The sequence below is a fragment of the Mustelus asterias genome, chromosome 3 (assembly GCF_964213995.1).
Source record: "Mustelus asterias chromosome 3, sMusAst1.hap1.1, whole genome shotgun sequence".
NCBI classification, from domain to species: domain Eukaryota; kingdom Metazoa; phylum Chordata; class Chondrichthyes; order Carcharhiniformes; family Triakidae; genus Mustelus; species Mustelus asterias.
Window position 1 is genome coordinate 157,829,473 of NC_135803.1, and position 25,070 is coordinate 157,854,542.

General features: G+C 51.2%; 1 protein-coding gene across 1 annotated transcript in view; it reads left to right on the forward strand.

Moving 5' to 3' along the window:
* Window positions 1-25,070, forward strand: part of LOC144491764 (sodium- and chloride-dependent creatine transporter 1-like) — a 179,363-nt gene that overhangs the window by 911 nt on the left and 153,382 nt on the right. Inside the window, exon 2 of the mRNA XM_078210022.1 lies at window positions 12,825-13,070. Within this exon, the coding sequence (XP_078066148.1) occupies window positions 12,825-13,070 (246 nt within the window). The remainder of the gene's footprint in view (window positions 1-12,824; window positions 13,071-25,070) is intronic.

Sequence of the window (25,070 nt, forward strand, 5' to 3'; positions counted from 1 at the left end):
ATTTTGGGGAATTGTAGATCTGGAATGTGGGGGTGAGGGTCCATTCTGGAGCTTTGTCTCCAGCTGCTCCTGTGCCTGGAGGGAGTGTCGGTCTCTCAGCTCGGATACCCTCCAAACTCTTCAAAACCCAATTGTTCAGGGACCAAGATTCCAGGATTGCAAATGGTCCATGCTTCCCTACTGCCATCAGACTTTTGAATGGACCTAACTTATAGAATCATAGAATCCCTACAGTGCAGAAGGAGGCCATTCAGCCCATCGAGTCTGCACAGACCACAATCCCACCCATGCCCCATCCCCATAACCCCACCTATTTACCCTGCTAATCCCCCTGAAACTAGAGTTAATTTAACGTGGCCAATCAACGTAATCTGTACATCTTTGGACTGTGGGAGGAAACAGGAGTATCCGGAGGAAACCCGCGCAGACATGGGGAGAACATGCAGACTCTGCACAGACAGTGACCCAAACCGGGAATTGAACCTGGCTCCCTGGTGCTGTGAAGCAGCAGTGCTAACCACTGTGCCACCGTGCCGCCCCTTTAAGTTGATCTTTCTCTACATCCTACATTCTGTAACACTACATTCTGCATTCTCCCCTTTCCTTCTCTATGAACGGTATGTTTTGTCTGTATAGCGCGCAAAAAAACAATACTTTTCACTGTATGTTAATACATGTGACAATAATAAATCAAATCAAAAGCCAGAAACAGAGAGAGGTTGGGCCCAATCACAAATCTTTAACAATGGCAAGACAGAGTGAGAAAGTTGTTTCAGAAACAGCAGGCGGGATCCTCAGTGACGCGGCACCAAGTACAAGACCAAGTTGTGGTGAACAAGACACTGGGTTAGGCCTTCTCTGGAGGAATGTGTCTAATCCTGGGCTCCATGCAACAGGGGGGATATCATGGCCTTGGTGAGGGTGCGAATGGTCTCCAGGGTGAGAGAATGAGGAAGATGGCATTCTTCTCCTCGGGGTGGAGAGATTGGAGGGAAATTGGACAGAGATGTTGAAAATGACACAGGGTTTTGATTGAGTGGAGGAATTGTCGGGAGAGATAACTGGAAAAAAGCACCAGGGCGGGGGGAGGAGCAGAATGTTTTTTAACAGTGAGTTGTGATCTGGGAGGCGCTGCTTGGAAGGGCGGTGGAAGCAGATCCAACAATAACTTTCAAAAGAGAATTGCAGCAATAATGAAAAAGGAAGGATTGACAGGATGATGGGGAAGTCCGAGGGAGTGGGATTAATTGGATAACTTGCTGTCTATGCTTCCACCTCCTGGGCAGTTCAATCTATGATTCATTGTTAAAGATTCTAAATGAGAATTCAGAGAGAGCGAGACTGTTTCCTCTGTGCGGGGGCTGTGGGGAGTCCAGAGGAATTGGAACTTTCTCCCCTAAAAAGCTGTTGATAGTTGGGGAGTCAATTAACGTGTCAAAACAAAGTGTGATGATAAAGATCAAAATAGCATAAACCAACTAAAACTGAGAAACAGAGAGTGAGTTTGACAAATTCACACAGAAACTCCACAGGTTCATGACTTTAGGAAGAAGAAAGTGGAAGGTTAGTTATAGAAAAGAAGACAGAATCAGAAATTAGCAACATTTTAGAGGCATCTGGACAGTGCATGAACAGGGAGGGATACGGACCGAGTCAGGGCAGAAGGTATTTTTTCAGTTTAGTTAGGGCATCATGGTCAGCACGGGCTGGGAGGGCCGAAGGGCCTGTTCCTGTGCTGTACTTTTCTTTGTTTTTCGTTCTTTGTAATTCTACAGTGCAGAAAGAGGCCATTCAGCCCATCGGGTCTGCACTGACATTCCGAAAGAACATCCAACCCAAGCCATTGCTTCCACCCTATCCCTGCACATTTAGCATGGCCAATCCATCGAACCTGCACATCCTTGGAAAGTGGGAGGAAACCTGAGCACCTGACGTAAACCCACGCAGACATGGGGAGAATGTGCAAATTCCACACAGACACTGACCCAAGGCTGGAATTGAACCCAGGTCCCTGGTGCTTTGATGCAGCAGTGCTAACCACTGTGCCACCGTGCCGCCCCACTGTGCCACCGTGCCGCCCCACTGTGTCACCGTGCCGCCCCACTGTGCCACCGTGCCGCCCCACTGTGTCACCCCACTGTGTCACCCCACTGTGTCACCCCACTGTGTCACCCCACTGTGTCACCCCACTGTGGCACCCCACTGTGTCACCCCACTGTGTCACCGTGCCACCCCACTGTGCCACCGTGCCGCCCCACTGTGTCACCCCACTGTGTCACCCCACTGTGTCACCCCACTGTGTCACCCCACTGTGTCACCCCACTGTGGCACCCCACTGTGTCACCCCACTGTGTCACCGTGCCACCCCACTGTGCCACCGTGCCGCCCCACTGTGTCACCCCACTGTGTCACCCCACTGTGTCACCCCACTGTGTCACCCCACTGTGTCACCCCACTGTGTCACCCCACTGTGTCACCCCACTGTGTCACCGTGCCACCCCACCGTGCCGCCCCACTGTGCCACTGTGCCACCCCACTGTGTCACCGTGCCGCCCCACTGTGTCACTGTGCCACCCCACTGTGTCACTGTGCCGCCCCACTGTGCCACCCCACTGTGTCACCGTGCCGCCCCACTGTGTCACTGTGCCACCCCACTGTGTCACCGTGCCACCCCACCGTGCCGCCCCACTGTGTCACCGTGCCACCCCACCGTGCCGCCCCACTGTGCCACTGTGCCACCCCACTGTGTCACCGTGCCGCCCCACTGTGTCACTGTGCCACCCCACTGTGTCACCGTGCCGCCCCACTGTGTCACTGTGCCACCCCACTGTGTCACCGTGCCGCCCCACTGTGCCACTGTGCCACCCCACTGTGTCACCGTGCCGCCCCACTGTGTCACTGTGCCACCCCACTGTGTCACTGTGCCGCCCCACTGTGTCACCGTGCCACCCCACCGTGCCGCCCCACTGTGTCACCGTGCCACCCCACTGTGTCACCGTGCCACCCCACCGTGCCGCCCCACTGTGCCACCGTGCCACCCCACTGTGTCACCGTGCCGCCCCACTGTGCCGCCCCACTGTGTCACCGTGCCGCCCCACTGTGCCGCCCCACTGTGTCACCGTGCCGCCCCACCGTGCCACCCCACTGTGTCACCGTGCCGCCCCACTGTGCCGCCCCACTGTGTCACCGTGCCGCCCCACTGTGCCGCCCCACTGTGCCGCCCCACTGTGTCACCGTGCCACCCCACTGTGTCACCCCACTGTGTCACCGTGCTGCCCCACTGTGCCGCCCCACTGTGCCGCCCCACTGTGCCACCCCACCGTGCCGCCCCACTGTGTCACCGTGCCACCCCACTGTGCCGCCCCACTGTGCCACCCCACTGTGTCACCCCACTGTGTCACCCCACTGTGCCGCCCCACTGTGTCACCGTGCCACCCCACTGTGCCACCCCACCGTGCCACCCCACTGTGCCGCCCCACTGTGCCACCCCACTGTGCCACCCCACCGTGCCACCCCACTGTGCCACCCCACCGTGCCACCCCACTGTGTCACCCCACTGTGTCACCCCACCGTGCCGCCCCACTGTGCCGCCCCACTGTGCCACCCCACCGTGCCACCCCACTGTGCCACCCCACCGTGCCACCCCACTGTGTCACCCCACTGTGTCACCCCACTGTGCCACCCCACTGTGTCACCGTGCCGCCCCACTGTGCCACCCCACTGTGTCACCCCACCGTGCCACCCCACCGTGCCACCCCACTGTGCCACCCCACCGTGCCACCCCACTGTGTCACCCCACTGTGTCACCCCACTGTGCCACCCCACTGTGTCACCGTGCCGCCCCACTGTGCCACCCCACTGTGTCACCCCACCGTGCCGCCCCACTGTGCCACCCCACTGTGCCACCCCACCGTGCCACCCCACTGTGTCACCCCACTGTGTCACCCCACTGTGCCACCCCACTGTGTCACCGTGCCGCCCCACTGTGCCACCCCACTGTGTCACCCCACCGTGCCACCCCACTGTGCCACCCCACTGTGTCACCCCACTGTGTCACCGTGCCGCCCCACTGTGCCGCCCCACTGTGCTGCCCCACCGTGCCACCCCACTGTACCACTGTGCCACCCCACTGTGCCACCCCACTGTGTCACCCCACTGTGTCACCGTGCCGCCCCACTGTGCCACCCCACTGTGCCACCCCACTGTGTCACCCCACTGTGTCACCGTGCCGCCCCAATGTGCCACCCCACTGTGTCACCGTGCCGCCCCACTGTGCCACCCCACTGTGTCACCCCACTGTGTCACCGTGCCACCCCACTGTGCCACCCCACTGTGTCACCGTGCCGCCCCACTGTGCCACCGTGCCGCCCCACTGTGCCGCCCCACTGTGCCACCCCACTGTGTCACCGTGCCACCCCACTGTGCCACCCCACTGTGCCGCCCCACTGTGTCACCGTGCCACCCCACTGTGCCGCCCCACTGTGCCACCGTGCCACCCCACTGTGCCACCCCACTGTGTCACCGTGCCACCCCACCGTGCCGCCCCACTGTGCCACCCCACTGTGTCACCGTGCCACCCCACTGTGCCACCCCACTGTGTCACCGTGCCACCCCACTGTGTCACCGTGCTGACCATTTATATCAGTTTCAGCTGAGATACAAAGTTTGCACAACAAGGGGCTTCCTTCTTCAATAAATTGACACAACTCCCAAGCTGGCAGGGACAGTGTAGAGGGAGCTTTACTCTGTATCTAACCCCGTGCTGTACCTGTCCTGGGAGTGTTTGATGGAGACAGTGTAGAGGGAGCTTTACTCTGTATCTAACCCCGTGCTGTACCTGTCCTGGGAGTGTTTGATGGGGACAGTGTAGAGGGAGCTTTACTCTGTATCTAACCCCGTGCTGTACCTGTCCTGGGAGTGTTTGATGGGGGACAGTGTAGAGGGAGCTTTACTCTGTATCTAACCCCGTGCTGTACCTGTCCTGGGAGTGTTTGATGGGGGACAGTGTAGAGGGAGCTTTACTCTGTATCTAACCCCGTGCTGTACCTGTCCTGGGAGTGTTTGATGGGGGACAGTGTAGAGGGAGCTTAACTCTGTATCTAACCCCGTGCTGTACCTGTCCTGGGAGTGTTTGATGGGAACAGTGTAGAGGGAGCTTTACTCTGTATCTAACCCCGTGCTGTACCTGTCCTGGGAGTGTTTGATGGGGGACAGTGTAGAGGGAGCTTAACTCTGTATCTAACCCCGTGCTGTACCTGTCCTGGGAGTGTTTGATGGGAACAGTGTAGAGGGAGCTTTACTCTGTATCTAACCCCGTGCTGTACCTGTCCTGGGAGTGTTTGATGGGAATGGTGTAGAGGGAGCTTTACTCTGTATCTAACCCTGTGCTGTACCTGTCCTGGGAGTGTTTGATGGGAACAGTGTAGAGGGAGCTTTACTCTGTATCTAACCCTGTGCTGTACCTGTCCTGGGAGTGTTTGATGGGGGCAGTGTAGAGGGAGCTTTACTCTGTATCTAACCCTGTGCTGTACCTGTCCTGGGAGTGTTTGATGGGGACAGTGTAGAGGGAGCTTTACTCTGTATCTAACCCCGTGCTGTACCTGTGCTGGGAGTGTTTGATGGGGACAGTGTAGAGGGAGCTTTACTCTGTATCTAACCCCGTGCTGTCCCTGTCCTGGGAGTGTTTGATGGGGGACAGTGTAGAGGGAGCTTTGCTCTGTATCTAACCCTGTGCTGTACCTGTCCTGGGAGTGTTTGATGGGGACAGTGTAGAGTGAGCTTTACTCTGTATCGAACCCCATGCTGTACCTGTCCTGGGAGTGTTTGATGGGGACAGTGTAGAGGGAGCTTTACTCTGTATCTAACCCCATGCTGTACCTGTCCTGGGAGTGTTTGATGGGGACAGTGTAGAGGGAGCTTTACTCTGTATCTAAACCCGTGCTGTCCCTGTCCTGGGAGTGTTTGATGGGGGACAGTGTAGAGGGAGCTTTACTCTGTATCTAACCCCGTGCTGTATCTGTCCTGGGAGTGTTTGATGGGGACAGTGTAGAGGGAGCTTTACTCTGTATCTAACTCCGTGCTGTACCTGTCCTGGGAGTGTTTGATGGGGACAGTGTAGAGGGAGCTTTACTCTGTATCTAACCCCGTGCTGTACCTGTCCTGGGAGTGTTTGATGGGGACAGTGTAGAGGGAGCTTTACTCTGTATCTAACCCCGTGCTGTATCTGTCCTGGGAGTGTTTGATGGGGACAGTGTAGAGGGAGCTTTACTCTGTATCTAACCCCGTGCTGTACCTGTCCTGGGAGTGTTTGATGGGGACAGTGTAGAGGGAGCTTTACTCTGTATCTAACCCCATGCTGTACCTGTCCTGGGAGTGTTTGATGGGGACAGTGTAGAGGGAGCTTTACTCCGTATCAAACCCCGTGCTGTACCTGTCCTGGGAGTGTTTGATGGGGACAGTGTAGAGGGAGCTTTACTCTGTATCTAACCCCATGCTGTACCTGTCCTGGGAGTGTTTGATGGGGACAGTGTAGAGGGAGCTTTACTCTGTATCTAACCCCGTGCTGTACCTGTCCTGGGAGTGTTTGATGGGGACAGTGTAGAGGGAGCTTTACTCCGTATCAAACCCCGTGCTGTACCTGTCCTGGGAGTGTTTGATGGGGACAGTGTAGAGGGAGCTTTACTCCGTATCAAACCCCGTGCTGTACCTGTCCTGGGAGTGTTTGATGGGGGACAGTGTAGAGGGAGCTTTACTCTGTATCTAACCCCGTGCTGTACCTGTCCTGGGAGTGTTTGATGGGGACAGTGTAGAGGGAGCTTTACTCTGTATCTAACCCCGTGCTGTACCTGTCCTGGGAGTGTTTGATGGGGGACAGTGTACAGGGAGCTTTACTCTGTATCTAACCCCGTGCTGTACCTGTCCTGGGAGTGTTTGATGGGGGACAGTGTAGAGGGAGCTTTACTCTGTATCTAACCCCGTGCTGTACCTGTCCTGGGTGTGTTTGATGGGGACAGTGTAGAGAGAGCTTTACTCTGTATCTAACCCCGTGCTGTACCTGTCCTGGGAGTGTTTGATGGGGACAGTGTAGAGAGAGCTTTACTCTGTATCTAACCCCATGCTGTACCTGTCCTGGGAGTGTTTGATGGGGACAGTGTAGAGGGAGCTTTACTCTGTATCTAACCCCGTGCTGTAGCTGTCCTGGGAGTGTTTGATGGGGGACAGTGTAGAGGGAGCTTTACTCTGTATCTAACCCCGTGCTGTACCTGTCCTGGGAGTGTTTGATGGGGACAGTGTTCCTTTTCCAGTGTTTGTGTTTCCGGGCTGTGGCCAATGGTGCTGTTTTATTATTGTCCTGGGCTGGGGCAGTTGTTTACTGGGATGAGGAGTTTGGTGCCGATGGGCACGGGGTCTCAGATCTCCGTCACTGCGGTGGGATTGCCACCATTGGCTCAGCATCTCAATTCTCAATGTGACATTCCCTATAATCGGCATTGGAGGAAAGAAGCACCATTTGCAGACGTCATGTGTGACGTGTGTTTGTGTGTGTCGCAGTGTTCTGTCTGCTTCTCCCAGTATCTTGCTGCTCTGATTTGAATTCACTCAGGGTAAACCTCTCCATCCATCCCTCTCTCTCTCTCGCTCTGTCCTGCTGCTGCTTAGAAGTGATGTTAATAATGATTACTGGGACATTCTCTGGTAGTCGGGTCAGTCGCTGCCAGGAGGAGCAGCCTCCTTCAGGGAAGCGGCTTCAATTCCAGTCTGGATTCAGACTGGTCTCTGCATTCTCTCCAGACCAGTGAACAGAGCAGAACAATGAGTCAGAGGCTGCCTCTGCCTTCTGTCCATTCACAATGTGGCCTCACAGCTGCCAGACACACTCTGTGAAGCATTCTCAGAGGCCGCAGCACGATAGATTCAGTCTCCAAATCTCTCAATGAATGGACGGCGAGATAGTAAGTGTCTCAGGAAACAAAGATTTGTTCCAATGTCAGGATAGCTCATGCACCCATACAGAGTGAATAAATCCCGATGAATCGCTGAATTATTTATCGAGCAGAGAGTCTCAACAAGTACACTTTCAGTTGAGTGAGAGAGAGAATGGAAAGGAAAGTGGAAGTGAAGGAAACAGTGGGTTGATGCAGACGGTGTTGAGAAGAGATTGGGGTTTCCATTCAGTGATCATTTTACCGGTGGTAACTGTTCCCTGACTGAGATCTTCAATACACCCAGACTCCCCGTGCTGTCTGCTCGTCACCTCTGTAACTTCCTTCTTCATCAGATAAGAAACAAAACCCAGTCCATGGAGGTGTTCAGTGAAACAATGGAACTGTTCCACTCGACTGAGCTATCAACCAACACCTACAGAAACAGAGAGAGAGAGAGAGAGAGAATTACAGAGGGAGAGAACCCTGGGGGGAGACAGAGAAAACAGCGCGGGAACTCAGGGGCAGAAACTTTGCCCTGGTTGAAAATATTTTTGGAATTTAAACTGAAGTCAGCAGCTTTTTAAATCATCGAGTATTCTATTATTTTGGGTAGTTTGAGTGAGGTCAGGTTACTGACTTTATGGATGAGAGAATCACTGCAACTTCTTCATTGTTCAAACAATAAACTCCTGTTTGTGCTGAGATTGCAGCCATAGCCTCAAACTCCAAACCACCCGCACATAGGACAGAGTGATGGGGAGTGGGAGTGGGCGTGTGTGTGGGGGGGGTGTGTGTGAGGGGGGGGGGGAGGGGTGTGGGGGTGTATGTGTGTGAGTGAGTGTGGGGTGTGACTGTGGGAGGGGTGTGGGTGTGTGTGTGTGGGGGGTGTGTGTGTGAGGGGGGGGGAGGGGGGAGGGGTGTGGGGGGGTGTGTGTGAGTGAGTGTGGGGTGTGACTGTGGGAGGGGTGTGGGTGTGTGTGTGTGGGGGGGGTGTGTGTGAGGGGAGGGGGGAGGGGTGTGGTGGTGTATGTGTGTGAGTGAGTGTGGGGTGTGACTGTGGGAGGGGTGTGGGTGTGGGGGTGTGTGTGTGGGGGGGGGAGGGGTGTGGGTGTGTGTGTGTGAGTGAGTGTGGGGTGTGACTGTGGGAGGGGTGTGGGTGTGTGTGTGTGGGGGGGGTGTGTGTGAGGGGAGGGGGGAGGGTTGTGGGTGTGTGTGTGAGTGAGTGTGGTGTGTGAGTGAGTGTGGGGTGTGACTGGGAGGGGTGTGGGTGGGTGTGTGGGGGGTGTGACTGGGAGGGGTGTGGGTGTGTGTGTGTCGGGGGGGGTGTGTATGAGGGGAGGGGGGAGAGGGGAGGGGTGTGGGTGTGTGTGTGGGGGGTGTGTGTGTCTGTGTGTGGGGGGTAGTTGTGCTGTAAGGTTCAATGTTGGCTGGAACAGTCGGGGTTTGACACTGCGTCTCTCCCGCAGTCCCTCTCGATCTGGCACGTCAGCAAGCTGCATGTGACTGCACTGCAGCATTGTTCCACTTCCTGATTTATAATGTTCCCCAAGCAGCTTTCATCACAGACTGATCCGAGAAAGGTTACACTGCAAAGGAGGCCATTCAGCCTACTGTGACTATACTACCTTTCTGAAAAATGTATTTACCAAGTCCCATTCCCCAACCTTTTACCCAGAATCCTGCACGTTCCCTATTTCAAATCACTTGAAAGGCACAATTGAATCTGTCTCCACCACACTCTCAGACAGTACATTCCAGATCCTGACCACTCGCTGTGTGAATCTGTCTCCACCACACTCTCAGACAGTACATTCCAGATCCTAACCACTCGCTGTGTGAATCTGTCTCCACCACACTCTCAGACAGTACATTCCAGATCCTAACCACTCGCTGGGTGAATCTGCCTCCACCACACCCTCAGACAGTGCATTCCAGATCCTAACCACTCGCTGTGTGAATCTGCCTCCACCACACTCTCAGACAGTACATTCCAGATCCTAACCACTCGCTGTGTGAATCTGTCTCCACCACACTCTCAGACAGTACATTCCAGATCCTAACCACTCGCTGGGTGAATCTGCCTCCACCACACCCTCAGACAGTGCATTCCAGATCCTAACCACTCACTGTGTGAATCTGTCTCCACCACACTCTCAGACAGTGTATCCCAGATCCTAACCACTCACTGTGTGAAGACATTTCTCCTCATGCCGCCATCACTTCTTTTGCAAGTGACAGAATTATGGACAGCTAACGCAACTAGCTCTGTGACCCTGCACCCTGTGACCCTGCACCCTGTGACCCTGCACCCTGTGACCCCAGGCTCTGTGACTCCGTGCTTCCTGACCTCACGGTCCATGGCACCACATTCCGTGACTCTAGAGGGTGCTGTGAGGGATGGACATGGTAATCATGAGAGCGTTGGGGCATTGTTCACGAGATGCGAGGGGATGGGGAAGGGAGGTCTGAGACCATAATAGCGGAAGTAGGGGAGAGGGTTCAACATCAATAAAACTTCCAGTTGAGTTACAACATTATCATCTTTCTACTTGACGACTCACTCATTTCAGTTGCACTCAAATTCACCCTGGACACTCTCCGGATCGTTACGCCCGCCTGGAAATACAGGACAAGGGACGTTCCTAAAGGGCCATTGGACCAATAATTGAACTACGAGGCAGTTGGTCACCCTGATCTGAGCAGCAATGACTTGTGGCAAACTTTGGCATCGAATCTGGGGCTTTTATTGAATGAGCTACTGGAGTTTAATTTTGTTCTAATATTTTTTGAACGGAAGCAACAGACGGATTTCCTTAACAGTTTTAGAAATTGTGCTTTTCCAGACGATAAAAGAGTTGCTGCAATCTGAAAGCCGGATAGTCTGGGATGAGGGATGACAAAATGGCCGCCCTAGCAACGCAGAGAGGAAATGGAAGCCAATTAAAAGTTGCTTAGCGAGAGTCACAGTGAGTGGGATGGTGTTCCTTATTGACATGGATTGTTCAGGCAGTGCCTAATATTCACATCCAATCCAGTTTGAGTGATTTTAATTAAACTGTACAGCACCTCAGGCCACTACACCTGCTGGTTTTAGCTGGCTTTGCTCAAGTGACCCAGGACAGCTCTCGGGGGTGGGGGGCACAGCTCTCGGGGGTGGGTGGCGGGGGTGGGGGGCTGCCAGTAAACAGGGAATGGCCTCGTTGCTATGACTTTAAAATGTTTACATGTTTGAACTTGAACAGCATTAGAACTCGCCCCACACTCAGGCATGTGTCATCATTCACCTTGATCCATCCTGAGGGTGCATATTGATGGGGAGAGGTTGGATGATTGGCTCTGGGGAGGGGTGATGGGGCTCTTTGAATGCTTTGCCTTTAACAATCCCCCCAGTCCTTGCTCCTTGTGTATCCCTTTGGTGACTGTGTTTTCAAACTGCTTTGTCTTTAGACTCTGATTCCCTCCCTAAACCTTGCTGAGTAACTTTCCTGCTGTCACCCCCGTTAAAGCCTACACCTTTCACTTGGCCAAACATCTCCTTTGGCTTCATGTAACTGTTTTCCCAGTTATGTTCCTGTGAAGCATCTTGCAATGTTTTTCTATGTCCAAGGCACTATATAAATGCAGATACTTATATCATCAAAGAGTCATTGGGGCTCAGAAATAGGCCATTCAGCCCATTGAATTCATGCTGGCTCTCTGTAGAGCAATCCGATTCCCCCACTTTATCCTCATAATGCTGCCAGTTTATTACCAAACACACACATTGAGTTTCAAGTCTGGTGACCAGATGTGTTAATGAAGGATGACATTAGTATCACAGAGAAAGATTAGCTTTGCCTGGAGATTAAGATTTCGGGCACGTTTCACTTGGATTGTCTCTCGGTGTCCATGCCAGCGGGAAAGCTGGAGCTTTTCACTGTGGGCATTAGCAAGGACTGTGAGCTGGGATTCACCCACCTTAACCATTGTACAGAGTGTGAAACCGCTCTTCAGAGATCGGGGCCTTTTATAAAGGGCCCCCCTCCCCCGCACAAAGGAAATAATGCCCCCCCCCCCCCACCTTTTGAAAAGCCTGGTTTCCATTCAATTTCAGTCCAGTCCGTTTAACTCTCTCTTGATTGACAGCTTCATGTTTTTTAGACAGAATGCAGTCAGATTTAAAGTCATAGAGGTTTACAGCATGGAAACAGGCCCTTCAACCCAACTTGTCCATGCTGCCCAGTTTGTAACCACTAAGCTAGTCCTAATTGCCCGCATTTGGCCCATATCCCTCTATACCCATCGTACCCATGTAACTGTCTAAATGCTTTTTAAAAGACAAAATTGTACCCGCCTCTACTACTACCTCTGGCAGCTTGTTCCAGACACTTACCACCCTCTGTGTGAAGAAATTGCCCCTCTGGACCCTTTTGTATCTCTCCCCTCTCACCTTAAACCTATGCCCTCTAGTTTTAGACTCCCCTACCTTTGGGAAAAGATATTGACTATCTAGCTGATCTGTGCCCCTCATTATTTTATAGACCTCTATAAGATCACCCCTCAGCCTCCTACGCTCCAGAGAAAAAAAGTCCCAGCCTCTCCTTATGGTTCAAGCCATCAAGTCTCGGTGGCATTTGTTTGTTCATCTTTCCCTTCACGGTTGAATGTGGCCCCCACCTCCCCATTGTTCCAAACCTCAATGTTTACACAAAGAGGAACTGAAAGCACTTAGCTGCATTTGAAGTTGCCTGTAGCTGTTTGTGGGATCTTTCTGTGCACCAGTTTCCAACATTACAACAGTGACTGCACAGTAAACGATGCGTGATTGACTGTGAAGCTCTTTGGAAGGCCCTGGGATTGTGATCAATGTTTTACAGATGCGCATTCATTCTTCATCTCCTTGTTGCCCGTTTTTTCCAGGTGGAAATGGCTGTCCCCGTGCCCCTGAAACAGAAAGCACTGAACTGGTTGGTGACCCCGAGTCTGTTCATGAAGATAAATCAGTATTGACTCCTCTTGTTGTGACAAATGGTTGTGTTAAGGATCCAGTGGCAGAACGAGAGACCTGGACACGCCAGATGGATTTCATCATGTCCTGTGTGGGCTTTGCAGTGGGCCTGGGGAATGTCTGGCGATTTCCTTACCTGTGTTATAAGAATGGAGGTGGTGAGTATGACTCGAGCTTCAGCCATTACGACAATTCCATCTAAATTCCGATTGCTCTCAGTGGAAATCCCAGTATTCACACAACAGGATTTTTAACGAAGCCTGAAATTGGAGAACTTTAATGATGAGGAAAGGTCGGACACGCTGGGATTGTTTTCCTTGGAACGGAGGAGGCTGAGATTTATTTGAGGAAAATTATGAGGGGCTTGAAGAGGGTGGATGGGCAGAATGTCATTCCCTTAGCACAGAGGCCAATGACCATGGGGTAGAAAATTGTAAATATTAGTGTAAGGATTGGAGGAGAGGTGAGTGCTTTCTTTGCCAGAGGGTGATAGACATCTGAACCTCACTTCCTGAAAGTGGGAGAGGCAGAAACCCTCAACTCATTTATAAATGACTCAGAAATGTTCCTGTGCTGCAGTAACACACAGGTCCGAAACGGGAGGGTGGGATTAGACTGAGTCATTCTTCAGCTAACACAGACAGGATAGGTGTGAATACCTTCTCTGCCTCCATGCTCCATTTTCCCCAGGTATTAACTCAGAATCAATCCACGTGAATTAGAGATATAATTCTGGGATATCGGGATCTGACCCCGTGCTGTACCTGTCCTGGGAGTGTTTGATGGGTACAGTGTAGAGGGAGCTTTACTCTGTATCTAACCCCGTGCTGTACCTGTCCTGGGAGTGTTTGATGGGGACAGTGTAGAGGGAGCTTTACTCTGTATCTAACCCCATGCTGTACCTGTCCTGGGAGTGTTTGATGGGGGACAGTGTAGAGGGAGCTTTACTCTGTATCTAACCCCGTGCTGTACCTGTCCTGGGAGTGTTTGATGGGGTCAGTGTAGAGGGAGCTTTACTCTGTATCTAACCCCGTGCTGTACCTGTCCTGGGAGTGTTTGATGGGGTCAGTGTAGAGGGAGCTTTACTCTGTATCTAACCCCGTGCTGTACCTGTCCTGGGAGTGTTTGATGGGGTCAGTGTAGAGGGAGCTTTACTCTGTATCTAACCCCGTGCTGTACCTGTCCTGGGAGTGTTTGATGGGGACAGTGTAGAGGGAGCTTTACTCTGTATCTAACCCCGTGCTGTACCTGTCCTGGGAGTGTTTGATGGGGTCAGTGTAGAGGGAGCTTTACTCTGTATCTAACCCCGTGCTGTACCTGTCCTGGGAGTGTTTGATGGGGTCAGTGTAGAGGGAGCTTTACTCTGTATCTAACCCCGTGCTGTACCTGTCCTGGGAGTGTTTGATGGGGAAAGTGTCGCGGGAGCTTTACTCTGTATCTAACCCCGTGCTGTACCTGTCCTGGGAGTGTTTGATGGGGAAAGTGTCGTAGAAATCATCATAGAAATCATAGAAACCCTACAGTACAGAAAGAGGCCATTCGGCCCATCGAGTCTGCACCGACCACAATCCCACCCAGGCCCTACCCCCATATCTACCCACTAATCCCTCCAACCTACGCATCTCAGGACACTAAGGGCAATTTGTAGCATAGCCAATCAACCTAACCCGCACATCTTTGAACTGTGGGAGGAAACCGGAGCACCCGGAGGAAACCCACGCAGACATGAGGAGAATGTGCAAACTCCACACAGACAGTGACCCAAGCCGGGAATCGAACCCAGGTCCCTGGAGCTGTGAAGCAGCAGTGCTAACCACTGTGCTACCGTGCCGCCACGTGGGAGCTTTACTCTGTATCTAACCCCGTGCTGTACCTGTCCTGAGAGTGTTTGATGGGGACAGTGTAGAGGGAGCTTTACTCTGTATCTAACCCCGTGCTGTACCTGTCCTGGGAGTGTTTGATCGGGACAGTGTAGAAGGAGCTTTACTCTGTATCTAACCCCGTGCTGTACCTGTCCTCGGACTGTTTGATGGGGGACAGTGTAGAGGGAGCTTTACTCTGTATCTAACCCCGTGCTGTACCTGGCCTGGGAGTGTTTGATGGGGAAAGTGTCGCGGGAGCTTTACTCTGTATCTAACCCCGTGCTGTACCTGTCCTGGGAGTGTTTGATGGGGGACAGTGTAGAGGGAGCTTTACTCTGTATCTAACCCTGTGCTGTACCTGTCCTGGGAGTGTTTGATCGAGACAGTGTAGAGGGAGCTTTACTCTGTATCTAACCCCGTGCTGTGCAAATGCAGAATTGATCTGGATCAGTCTCCCAGTCTGTGCCTCATTCTCTCTGTCCGGTTTTCCTGGATATCTTTGGTTGTCGGCAATTTTCCAACAGCTGCTGAAATGCAAACCATTCCGTTAATGAAACCACAAACAATGACGGAGATACACCATCCACCAATTCACCCTCCCGGGGTCTGCCTTGATCAGCTTTGTTGTGCTAACTTTTGACCCACTTGTGATTGGCAAAAGCACAGAACATTTCAAATTCCAATCGCGCCTCCCTCTTCAAGGCTGTTATTGACGATGTTTTACTAGGTCAGGAGGTTTGGGAGGTTAGGGAATCCGGATAATGTATTCTCCTCCTGCCTTATCTTTCTTAATTGTTGAGATGGTCTTAACCTTTTTATCAGAAAAGGAGCCGCATTCTGTTCCAATCATTCCTCACTTTCACAAACCCATTTCCTTGTAAACATCGAAAACCAAAAGCCCCACTCGCTTTCCCTCCCACTCGCTCTCCCTCCCCACTCGCTTTCCCTCCCACTCGCTCTCCCTCCCCACTCGCTCTCCCTCCCCACTCGCTCTCCCTCCCCACTCGCTCTCCCTCCCCACTCGCTCTCCCTCCCCACTCGCTCTCCCTCCCCACTCGCTCTCCCTCCCCACTCGCTCTCCCTCCCCACTCGCTCTCCCTCCCCACTCGCTCTCCCTCCCCACTCGCTCTCCCTCCCCACTCGCTCTCCCTCCCCACTCGCTCTCCCTCCCCACTCGCTCTCCCTCCCCACTCGCTCTCCCTCCCCACTCGCTCTCCCTCCCCACTCGCTCTCCCTCCCCACTCGCTCTCCCTCCCCACTCGCTCTCCCTCCCCACTCGCTCTCCCTCCCCACTCGCTCTCCCTCCCCACTCGCTCTCCCTCCCCACTCGCTCTCCCTCCCCACTCGCTCTCCCTCCCCACTCGCTCTCCCTCCCCACTCGCTCTCCCTCCCCACTCGCTCTCCCTCCCCACTGCCCCTTACACACTCCCCTCTATCGCAGACTCGACCCACCCATTCAACCATAGGACATTGGAGCAGGAGTAGGCCATTTGGCCAATCGAGTCTGCTCTGCCATTCAATTAGATTATGACTGATCTAACATCATCCTCAACTCCACTTCCCCGCCTTACACTTCAGTCAGTGAGACACTGCTAACACTTTACCGGAATGACTCAGATGTTGTTAGGATGGTTATGTATGTGTGAGAGAGTGTATTTTATTACAGAATGGCAGTGGCAGACTGGTATTGTCACTGGACGAGTAATCCAGAGCCCAGGTAATGCTCTGGGGCCCAGGTTCAAATCCCACCATAGTAGATGGCTATATTTAATAACTATCTGGAATGAAGGATCTGCTGCTGACCCTGAAACCAGTGTCGATTCTCATAAAACCCATCGGGTCACTAATGTTCTTTAGGGAAGGAAATCTGCCATCCTTACCCGGTCTGGCTTCCACGTGACTGCAGAGCCACAGCAATGTGGTTGGCTCAGCGAGCCACTCTGTTGTATTCAACAACTACAGATGAAATTGGACGAACCACTCAGCATCGACCTGGACACTAGAAAAGACGATGGCAAATCCAGCCTCTGCCGACCCTCCAAAATCCTCCTTGTGCCAAAATTGGGAGAGCTGTCTCACAGACAAGTCAAACAGTAGCCTGACGCAGTCATTCTCATAGAATCATACCGTACAGATAATGTCCCAGACACCATGAGCATCCCTGGGGATGTTCTGTGTCACTGGCAGGATAGACAGTAAAGGTGGCAGCAGCACAGTGCTGTACAGTCAGAAGGGAGTTGCACTGGGAGCCCTCAACATTGACTCTGGATCCAATGAAGTCTCATGGCACCAGGTCAAACATGACCCATCATCCTGCTCTCGATCATCAGTAAAGTGATGGAAGGCGTCATTAACAGCGCTATCAATCAGCACTTAGCAATAACCAGTTCACAAAATTATAGAATCCCTACAGTGCAGAAGGAGGCCATTCTGCCCATCGAGTCTGCCCTCCTGTCTGAGATCATCCCACCCAGGCCCTTTCCCCATTACCCCCAGATTTACCTGGCTAATCCCCCGTAACCTGCACATCTCTGGATCTCATGGCTGATCTTTGCACATTGATGCCACCTGGATGGAATATGAAAGGCCAAAACACGGTGGCTGTGTCAGGAACTGGAGGAATAACATTTCCAATTTTAACGGGTGAACAGAGCAAGCTTGAACTGGTGGTAACACACTGGCAGCGGGATACAATCAGAATGTGACCTTTCAAATTAGACACCGTGAAAAACCTTCATATCATCTTTCTGGGAAAGTATTTGACGAACATTTAGTTTGGGGAGAGAGAAAATAATTTAAAGTCTCTTGAGTCACATTTAAGTTCAAAATAGACAAATTTATTATCTGTTTAAGTTGTCAGCCGTGTCAGAGTGCCGCACTGTCAGAGAGAGAATCAGTACTGAGAGAGTGCCGCACTGTCAGAGAGAGAGTCAGTACTGAGGGAGTGCTGCACTGTCAGAGAGAGAGTCAGTTCTGAGAGAGTGCCGCACTGTCAGAGAGAGAATCAGTACTGAGGGAGTGCCGCACTGTCAGAGAGAGAGTCAGTACTGAGGGAGTGCCGCACTGTCAGAGAGAGAGTCAGTACTGAGGGAGTGCCGCACTGTCAGAGAGAGAGTCAGTACTGAGGGAGTGCCGCACTGTCAGAGAGAGAGTCAGTACTGAGGGAGTGCTGCACTGTCAGAGAGAGAATCAGTACTGAGGGAGTGCCGCACTGTCAGAGAGAGAGTCAGTACTGAGGGAGTGCTGCACTGTCAGAGAGAGAGTCAGTACTGAGGGAGTGCCGCACTGTCAGAGAGAGAGTCAGTACTGAGGGAGTGCCGCACTGTCAGAGAGAGAGTCAGTACTGAGGGAGTGCTGCACTGTCAGAGAGAGAGTCAGTACTGAGGGAGTGCTGCACTGTCAGAGAGAGAGTCAGTACTGAGGGAGTGCCGCACTGTCAGAGAGAGAGTCAGTACTGAGGGAGTGCTGCACTGTCAGAGGGTCAGTGCTGAGGGAGTGCTGCACTGTCAGAGGGTCAGTACTGAGGGAGTGCCGCACTGTCAGAGGGTCAGTGCTGTGGGAGTGCCGCACTGTCAGAGGGTCAGTGGGAGGAAACCGGAGCATCCGGAGGAAACCCATGCAGACACGAGGAGAATGTGCAAACTCCACACAGACAGTGACCCAAGTCGGGAATCGAACCCAGGTCCCTGGAGCTGTGAAGCAGCAGTGCTAACCACTATGCTACCGTGCCGCCCGCCGTGCCATCCTTCCTATAATGTGGTGACCAGAACTGCACACAGTGCTCCAGCTGTGGCCTCACCAAAGTTCTATACAACTCCAACATGACTTTCCTGCTTTTGTAATCTATGCCTCGATTGATAAAGGCAAGTGTCCCATGTGCCTTTTCACCATCCTACTAACATGTCCTTCCGACTTCAGAGATCTGTGGACAAACACGCCAAGGTCCCTTTGCTCCACAGAACTTCCTCGTGTCCTAACATTCACTGAATACTTCCTTGTCAAATTACTTCTTCCAAAGTGCATCACCTCACACTTTTCAGGGTTAAATTCCATCTGCCACTTATCCGCCCATTTGACCATTCCGTCTATATTTTCTTGCAGCCCAAGACACCCAACCTCACTGTTAACCACCCGTCCAATCTTTGTGTCATCCACAAACTTACTAATCCTACCCCCCCCCCATTGTCAATGTCATTTATAATTGGATTCAAAATTGGCTCGATGGTGGGAAACAGCGGGCAATGGTTGAAGGTTGTTTCTCGGACTGGAGGTCTGTGCCTCAGGGTCGGTGTTGGGAACCTTGTTATTTGTTATTTATTTAAATGATTTGGATGTGAATGGTTAAGAAGTTTGCAGCTGATACTATATTATGAGGTGTTGTTGACAGCGAAGAAGGTTATCAAAGATTACAGGGGGATCTTGATCAGTTGGGGAAGTGGACCGAGGGTTGGTAAATGGATTTCAAAACAGATCAGTGTGAGGTGTTACATTTTAGAAAGTCAAACCAGGGTAGGGCAGGTCAGACCCTGAGGGGTGTTGCAGAACAGAGGGACCTGGAAGTACACGTACATAGTTCATTGACAGCGGCGTCACAGGTAGACAGGGTGATGGAGAAGGTGTTTAGCGCACTGGCCTTCATCAGTCAGGGGACTGAGTGTAGGAGTTGGGACATTATGTTACAGTTGTGTAAGTCGTTGGTGAGGCGCTACTTGGAGTATTGTGCACAGTTTTGGTCACCCTGTTATAGGAAAGACATTGCTAACCTGGAAAGAGTGCAGAGATGGTTTATGAGGAGGTTGCCAGGATAGTGAGCCTGAGTTATAGGGAGCAGTTGGCCACGCTGGGGCTTTATTCCTTGGAATGTAGGAGAATGAGGAGTGACCTCACTGAGGTGGATAAAATCATGAGGGACACAGATAGGATGAACGCACATAGCCTTTTCCCAGTTGCCTAAGGGGCAACTTCTTCACGCAGAGGGTGGTGCGTGTATGGAATGAGCTGCCAGATAAAGTGGAAGAGGGAGGTTCAATCGCAACATTTAAAAAGCATTTGGATAAGTACATGGATGGAAAAGAGCGATATGGACCAAACACGGGTAATGGGACTAGCTGGGAGGGCAGCATGGTCGGCATGGACTGGTTGGGCCGAAGGGCCTGTTTGCGAGCTGTATTGCTCTATGACTCTATCACTCTGATAATGTCTGAATGGTTTCTTTGTGTTGGTTGTGTAACAATTCAAGGTCTGGGAGAGCAGGGAGAACTCCTCTGCATCTCCTCAAAGTAATGGCCAAAGGATATTGGAGTGCAGACAGGGTCTCAGTTTCTCATCTCATGTAAAGACAGCCGCTATGGCAGTGCAGCACTCCTCCAGTACTCCAGTGCGACTATCAGCCTGGATTCTTGTGCAATGCGTCTTGAAGCATCGCCACTTTGTTCAGGAGAGAGGGAACAGAAGACATACTCTCCACTGTGTCTTGGGGCAAACTGTAACTCCTTAAATAACATCACTAAAATAGATGATTCTGTATTGATCACATTGCTGATTGTGGGATCTTGCTGTGTGTAAATTGCTTTCTGGGCTTTGCTGTATTACAACGGTGAGTAACTGGACATTACTGGCTCGGTGGGTTGGATTTCCTGAGGTTCTGAAAAGAATTGCAAGAACTTTCCAGCTTTTATTGAGTTGATTCCTGGTTCATCATCAAACTCATCGATAGCGATAGAAATTCTCTTTGAACCGGCTGCTGGTGTGAAGATATTTTCTTATAGTCCGAGATTGTGATCAAACAGGACTGGCTTTGTGGAGCCGAATGTGTTTCTGACAATATGTAAACCTCAACCAGCCCTGAATCACACTGTAAGATATCAATCATGTTGAATTTGAATGAGAATCCAATGATTATTAAGCGAATGACAGGAATCCTTTGAGTGAACAGGTTTGTTAACTCAATACACTCAACGATTTATAAATAACCTATTCACTCGTTTATTGCTAATATCGTAATGGCTGGCGTTAACCCTTTACCCGCTCAGCACATGTTCAAACCAGTGTTTATTACACTTGCTCCATGTGTTGTGAGGTTGTAACTTTACGTTAGTAATGAGTGACTGATCATTACTCCAGGTGCAGACAGGAAACAACAACTATTTCTCCCAAACCACAGAACACATTCCGTCCACATCAAACTCCCTCAGTTATTCAGCTTGGCTTCTGAGGGACAGCAACATTAATCGATGACTCAGATTTCGGCGGATACAACCACCCAAACATGAATCCACAAGTGAATCTAATCTTATTCAGCAAGAGCTCATCTTGTCGGCCGTTGAGCTTATCTCCAATCTCAAAGTGATTATTGAGGATAAAACTCTTGTGTTACATTTCAGAGACCTGCATTTAGTTCCAGCGGGAGTGCAAACTTTAACCCGTGAAATACCCGAGTTCTGACAGTTACTGTGAACCCCACTGATCTTTAAAGTGAGGGAGGGTCCCTAAACCCAGAGGAAGCATCGCTTCTGAGTGGTTTATGTGGATTTTTTAGTATAATGTGAGGAACAATGTACAACCCAGCGAGGAACAGTCCAATCATTGTGTCAACAATTAGTAAAGAATATTTCTTAACTTAAAATAAAAACACCCTTGACAAGAAGGATTCTATTACAATACAACCCTTGCATACACTGACTATACTTAATTTTACATAAAACTAACCCGTGATCTCCAGCTACCAAATCACCTGAATTCTGAGACGCCCCTTTTCCCAAACAACATCCGATATGAAGTAAACTCGGAGCTAAATCCAGGTTAATGTGACCATGTCTGGGAAATAGTTTTTTGGTTTAGGAAAGGCAGACAATGAATTCTTCTTTCAGGAGGATTGTCGCTGAAAATCTCCACCCTCACGTGGCTGGGACTCTCTGATTTTCACCAGAGAATCCCAGAGAATCCCGGCGAGTCCCAGCCAGTCCCGGAGGAGAAGCCAAAGTCGGATGTAGAACATAGAACATAGAACATAGAACATTACAGCGCAGAACAGGCCCTTCGGCCCACGATGTTGCACCGACCAGTTAAAAAAAAAACTGTGACCCTCCAACCTAAACCAATTTCTTTTCGTCCATGAACCTATCTACGGATCTCTTAAACGCCCCCAAACTAGGCGCATTTACTACTGATGCTGGCAGGGCATTCCAATCCCTCACCACCCTCTGGGTAAAGAACCTACCCCTGACATCGGTTCTATAACTACCCCCCCTCAATTTAAAGCCATGCCCCCTCGTGCTGGATTTCTCCATCAGAGGAAAAAGGCTATCACTATCCACCCTATCTAAACCTCTAATCATCTTATATGTTTCAATAAGATCCCCTCTTAGCCGCCGCCTTTCCAGCGAAAACAATCCCAAATCCCTCAGCCTCTCCTCATAGGATCTCCCCTCCATACCAGGCAACATCCTGGTAAACCTCCTCTGCACCCTCTCCAAAGCCTCCACATCCTTCCTGTAATGTGGGGACCAGAACTGCACACAGTACTCCAAGTGCGGCCGCACCAGAGTAGCGGATGTTTTTTTAACTGGTCCTCTGCACCCTCTCCAAAGCCTCCACATCCTTCCTGTAATGTGGGGACCAGAACTGCACACAGTACTCCAAGTGCGGCCGCACCAGATGTTGTTTGAGAAAAGCTCTGCATCGCCAAATTCCCTGTTCTCAGTGACAGCAGGGTGGGCACGGATGAGTTTGGAGAATCCTGCCCAATATTTGCAACTGCTGTAGTTCTGATGTTAGCTGTGTCTCCGCTCCTCCCCTTAGTGTTCGACAGTTATACCGTTTCTTACCCTTTGATGTTACCCACCCTGTAGATTCGGCTTTTGGCAGGTATCTGTCAATTTCCTTAGCTCCCTAGGAGTTACCACTTTCATAGCCCCATTGTTTTCTGCAGTCACATATATAAACACTTGTTTTTCCACTGCTAGGCTAATTCACATCTCATCATTTCTCCAGACATCTCCCTCTAATCAACTCCCTTTTTATTTTCTTTTATCCATTTTCCATTTTGTTTTTAATCTTAATTTTCCCCAATTCTTTACATACTATTCCTCACATTACTGGACTCGTAATCTGGCAGATTTTGAATAACACTTCAGGGAATTGAAGGTTCAAAGCTCATTACAGCAGGTTGACAATTTGAGTTTCCTGTTTTTAAATCTGTTTTTGAGATGTTGGTATCACTGGCTAAATCAGTACTTACTGCCCAACCCTAATTGCCCCTTGGAAAGGTGGTGGTGAGCTGCCTTCTTGAACCGCTGGAGGTCCTGTGGTGTAGGTCCACCCACAGTGCTGTTAGGAAGGGAATTCCAGAATTTTGACCCAGTGACAGTGAAGGAACGGCGATATATTTCCAAGTCAGGACGGCGAGTGACTTGGAGGGGAACCTCCAGGTGGTGGTGTTCCCAGGTATCTTCTACTCTTGTCCTTTATAGTTGGTAATGGTTGTGGGTTTGGAAGGTGCTGCCTAAGGATCTTTGGTGAATTTCTGCAGTGAATCCTGTAGATGGTACACACGGCTGCTAATGTTGGTGGAGGGAGTGAAGGTTGAAGATGGCAAACGGATTGCCATCCTGCAGGGCTGCTTTGTCCTGGATGGTGTTGAGCTTCTCGAGTGTTGTTGGAGCTGCACCCATCCAGGCAAGTGGGGAGTATTCCATCACACTCCTGACTTGTGCCGTGTAGATGGTGGACAGGCTTTGAGGAGTCTGGAGGTGAGTTACTCACCGCAGAATTCCCAGCCTCTGACTGAAGTATCTGGAAATTAAGCTGCTCGAGATAAAAATGACCATGAAAAGCTGTCAGATTGTTATAAAACCCATTTTCATGTCCCTTTATGGAAGGGAATCTCCCATCCTTACCCCACCTGGGCCGAGACGTGACTTCAGACCCACACCAAAGCGATTAAATCTAACTGCGATAAGGACAGCTCGGGATTGGCTTTAAATAACAACGTTTCCCACATCCTGAGAATGAATTTAGAAATGTAAATTAGAACTGAGCATTGGGGTAGGTGTTGCCTCTGCGATTGTATTAAATAAAAGTAAAGATCATGTGATCCACTGACTCACTCACTGCCTTCCCACAATCACAAAATCCAATCCAATCAGACTGAAGCCAGAGCTCGGAGCAAGCAGAAAGTGGATTTAAATGTTTAATAATTGAATATCCGTGCTGCTGGTGATGTGCACGGGAAACAGGAGGAGGCCATTCTGCCCCTCCAGCCTGTTCCACTATTCAGTGAGATCATGGCTGATTCTCTACCTCGAAGCCATTTCCCCACCCTCTCTCTGTGTCTTAAAGATTTGGAAATAATCTGGTAACTTCCCCTGATTATTCAGCAAGTTAAGGCCGTGGGCAGTTGAGATCTCTGAAAAAGCAATGGCCAAAATCCCACGTTAACTCGACTGCCATCTCTGAGGGAGGCTCAAAAATCTCAAAAAGGCTCGCAACAAACTCGATTGGAACTTGCGTGTGGGTGTTGTAATTGACAGCGCAGTTTATTAGCCAGATATTGTCCATAGCAACACCACACAGCAGCAAGGACACGCGAGGAACATGGTTAGTTATCTGAATATCAGCACAGCCCTCACTGTAAACTGAGTGGCATCGATGGAATGAAATACACTGTGAACTTTCCAAACGCTCCCAATGGAAGTGATTGAAGCATCAACAGGATAGGGAGTCAGGGACTGTACCCCAGTGAGAGTCAGTGTGTGTGGGACCCATACCCCAGTGAGAGTCAGTGTGTGTGGGACCCGTACCCCAGTGAGAGTCAGTGTGTGTGGGACCCGTACCCCAGTGAGAGTCAGTGTGTGTGGAACCCGTACACCAGTGAGAGTCAGTGTGTGTGTGGAACCCGTACACCAGTGAGAGTCAGTGTGTGTGTGGAACCCGTACACCAGTGAGAGTCAGTGTGTGTGGGACCTGTACCCCAGTGAGAGTCAGTGTGTGTGTGGAACCCGTACACCAGTGAGAGTCAGTGTGTGTGGGACCCGTACCCCAGTGAGAGTCAATGTGTGTGTGGAACCCGTACCCCAGTGAGAGTCAGTGTGTGTGGGACCCGTACCCCATGAGAGTCAGTGTGTGTGGAACCCGTACCCCAGTGAAAGTCAATGTGTGTGGAACCCGTACCCCAGTGAGAGTCAGTGTGTGGGACCCGTACCCCAGTGAGAGTCAGTGTGTGTGGAACCTGTATCCCAGTGAGAGTCAGTGTGTGTGGAACCCGTACCCCAGTGAGAGTCAGTGTGTGTGGAACCC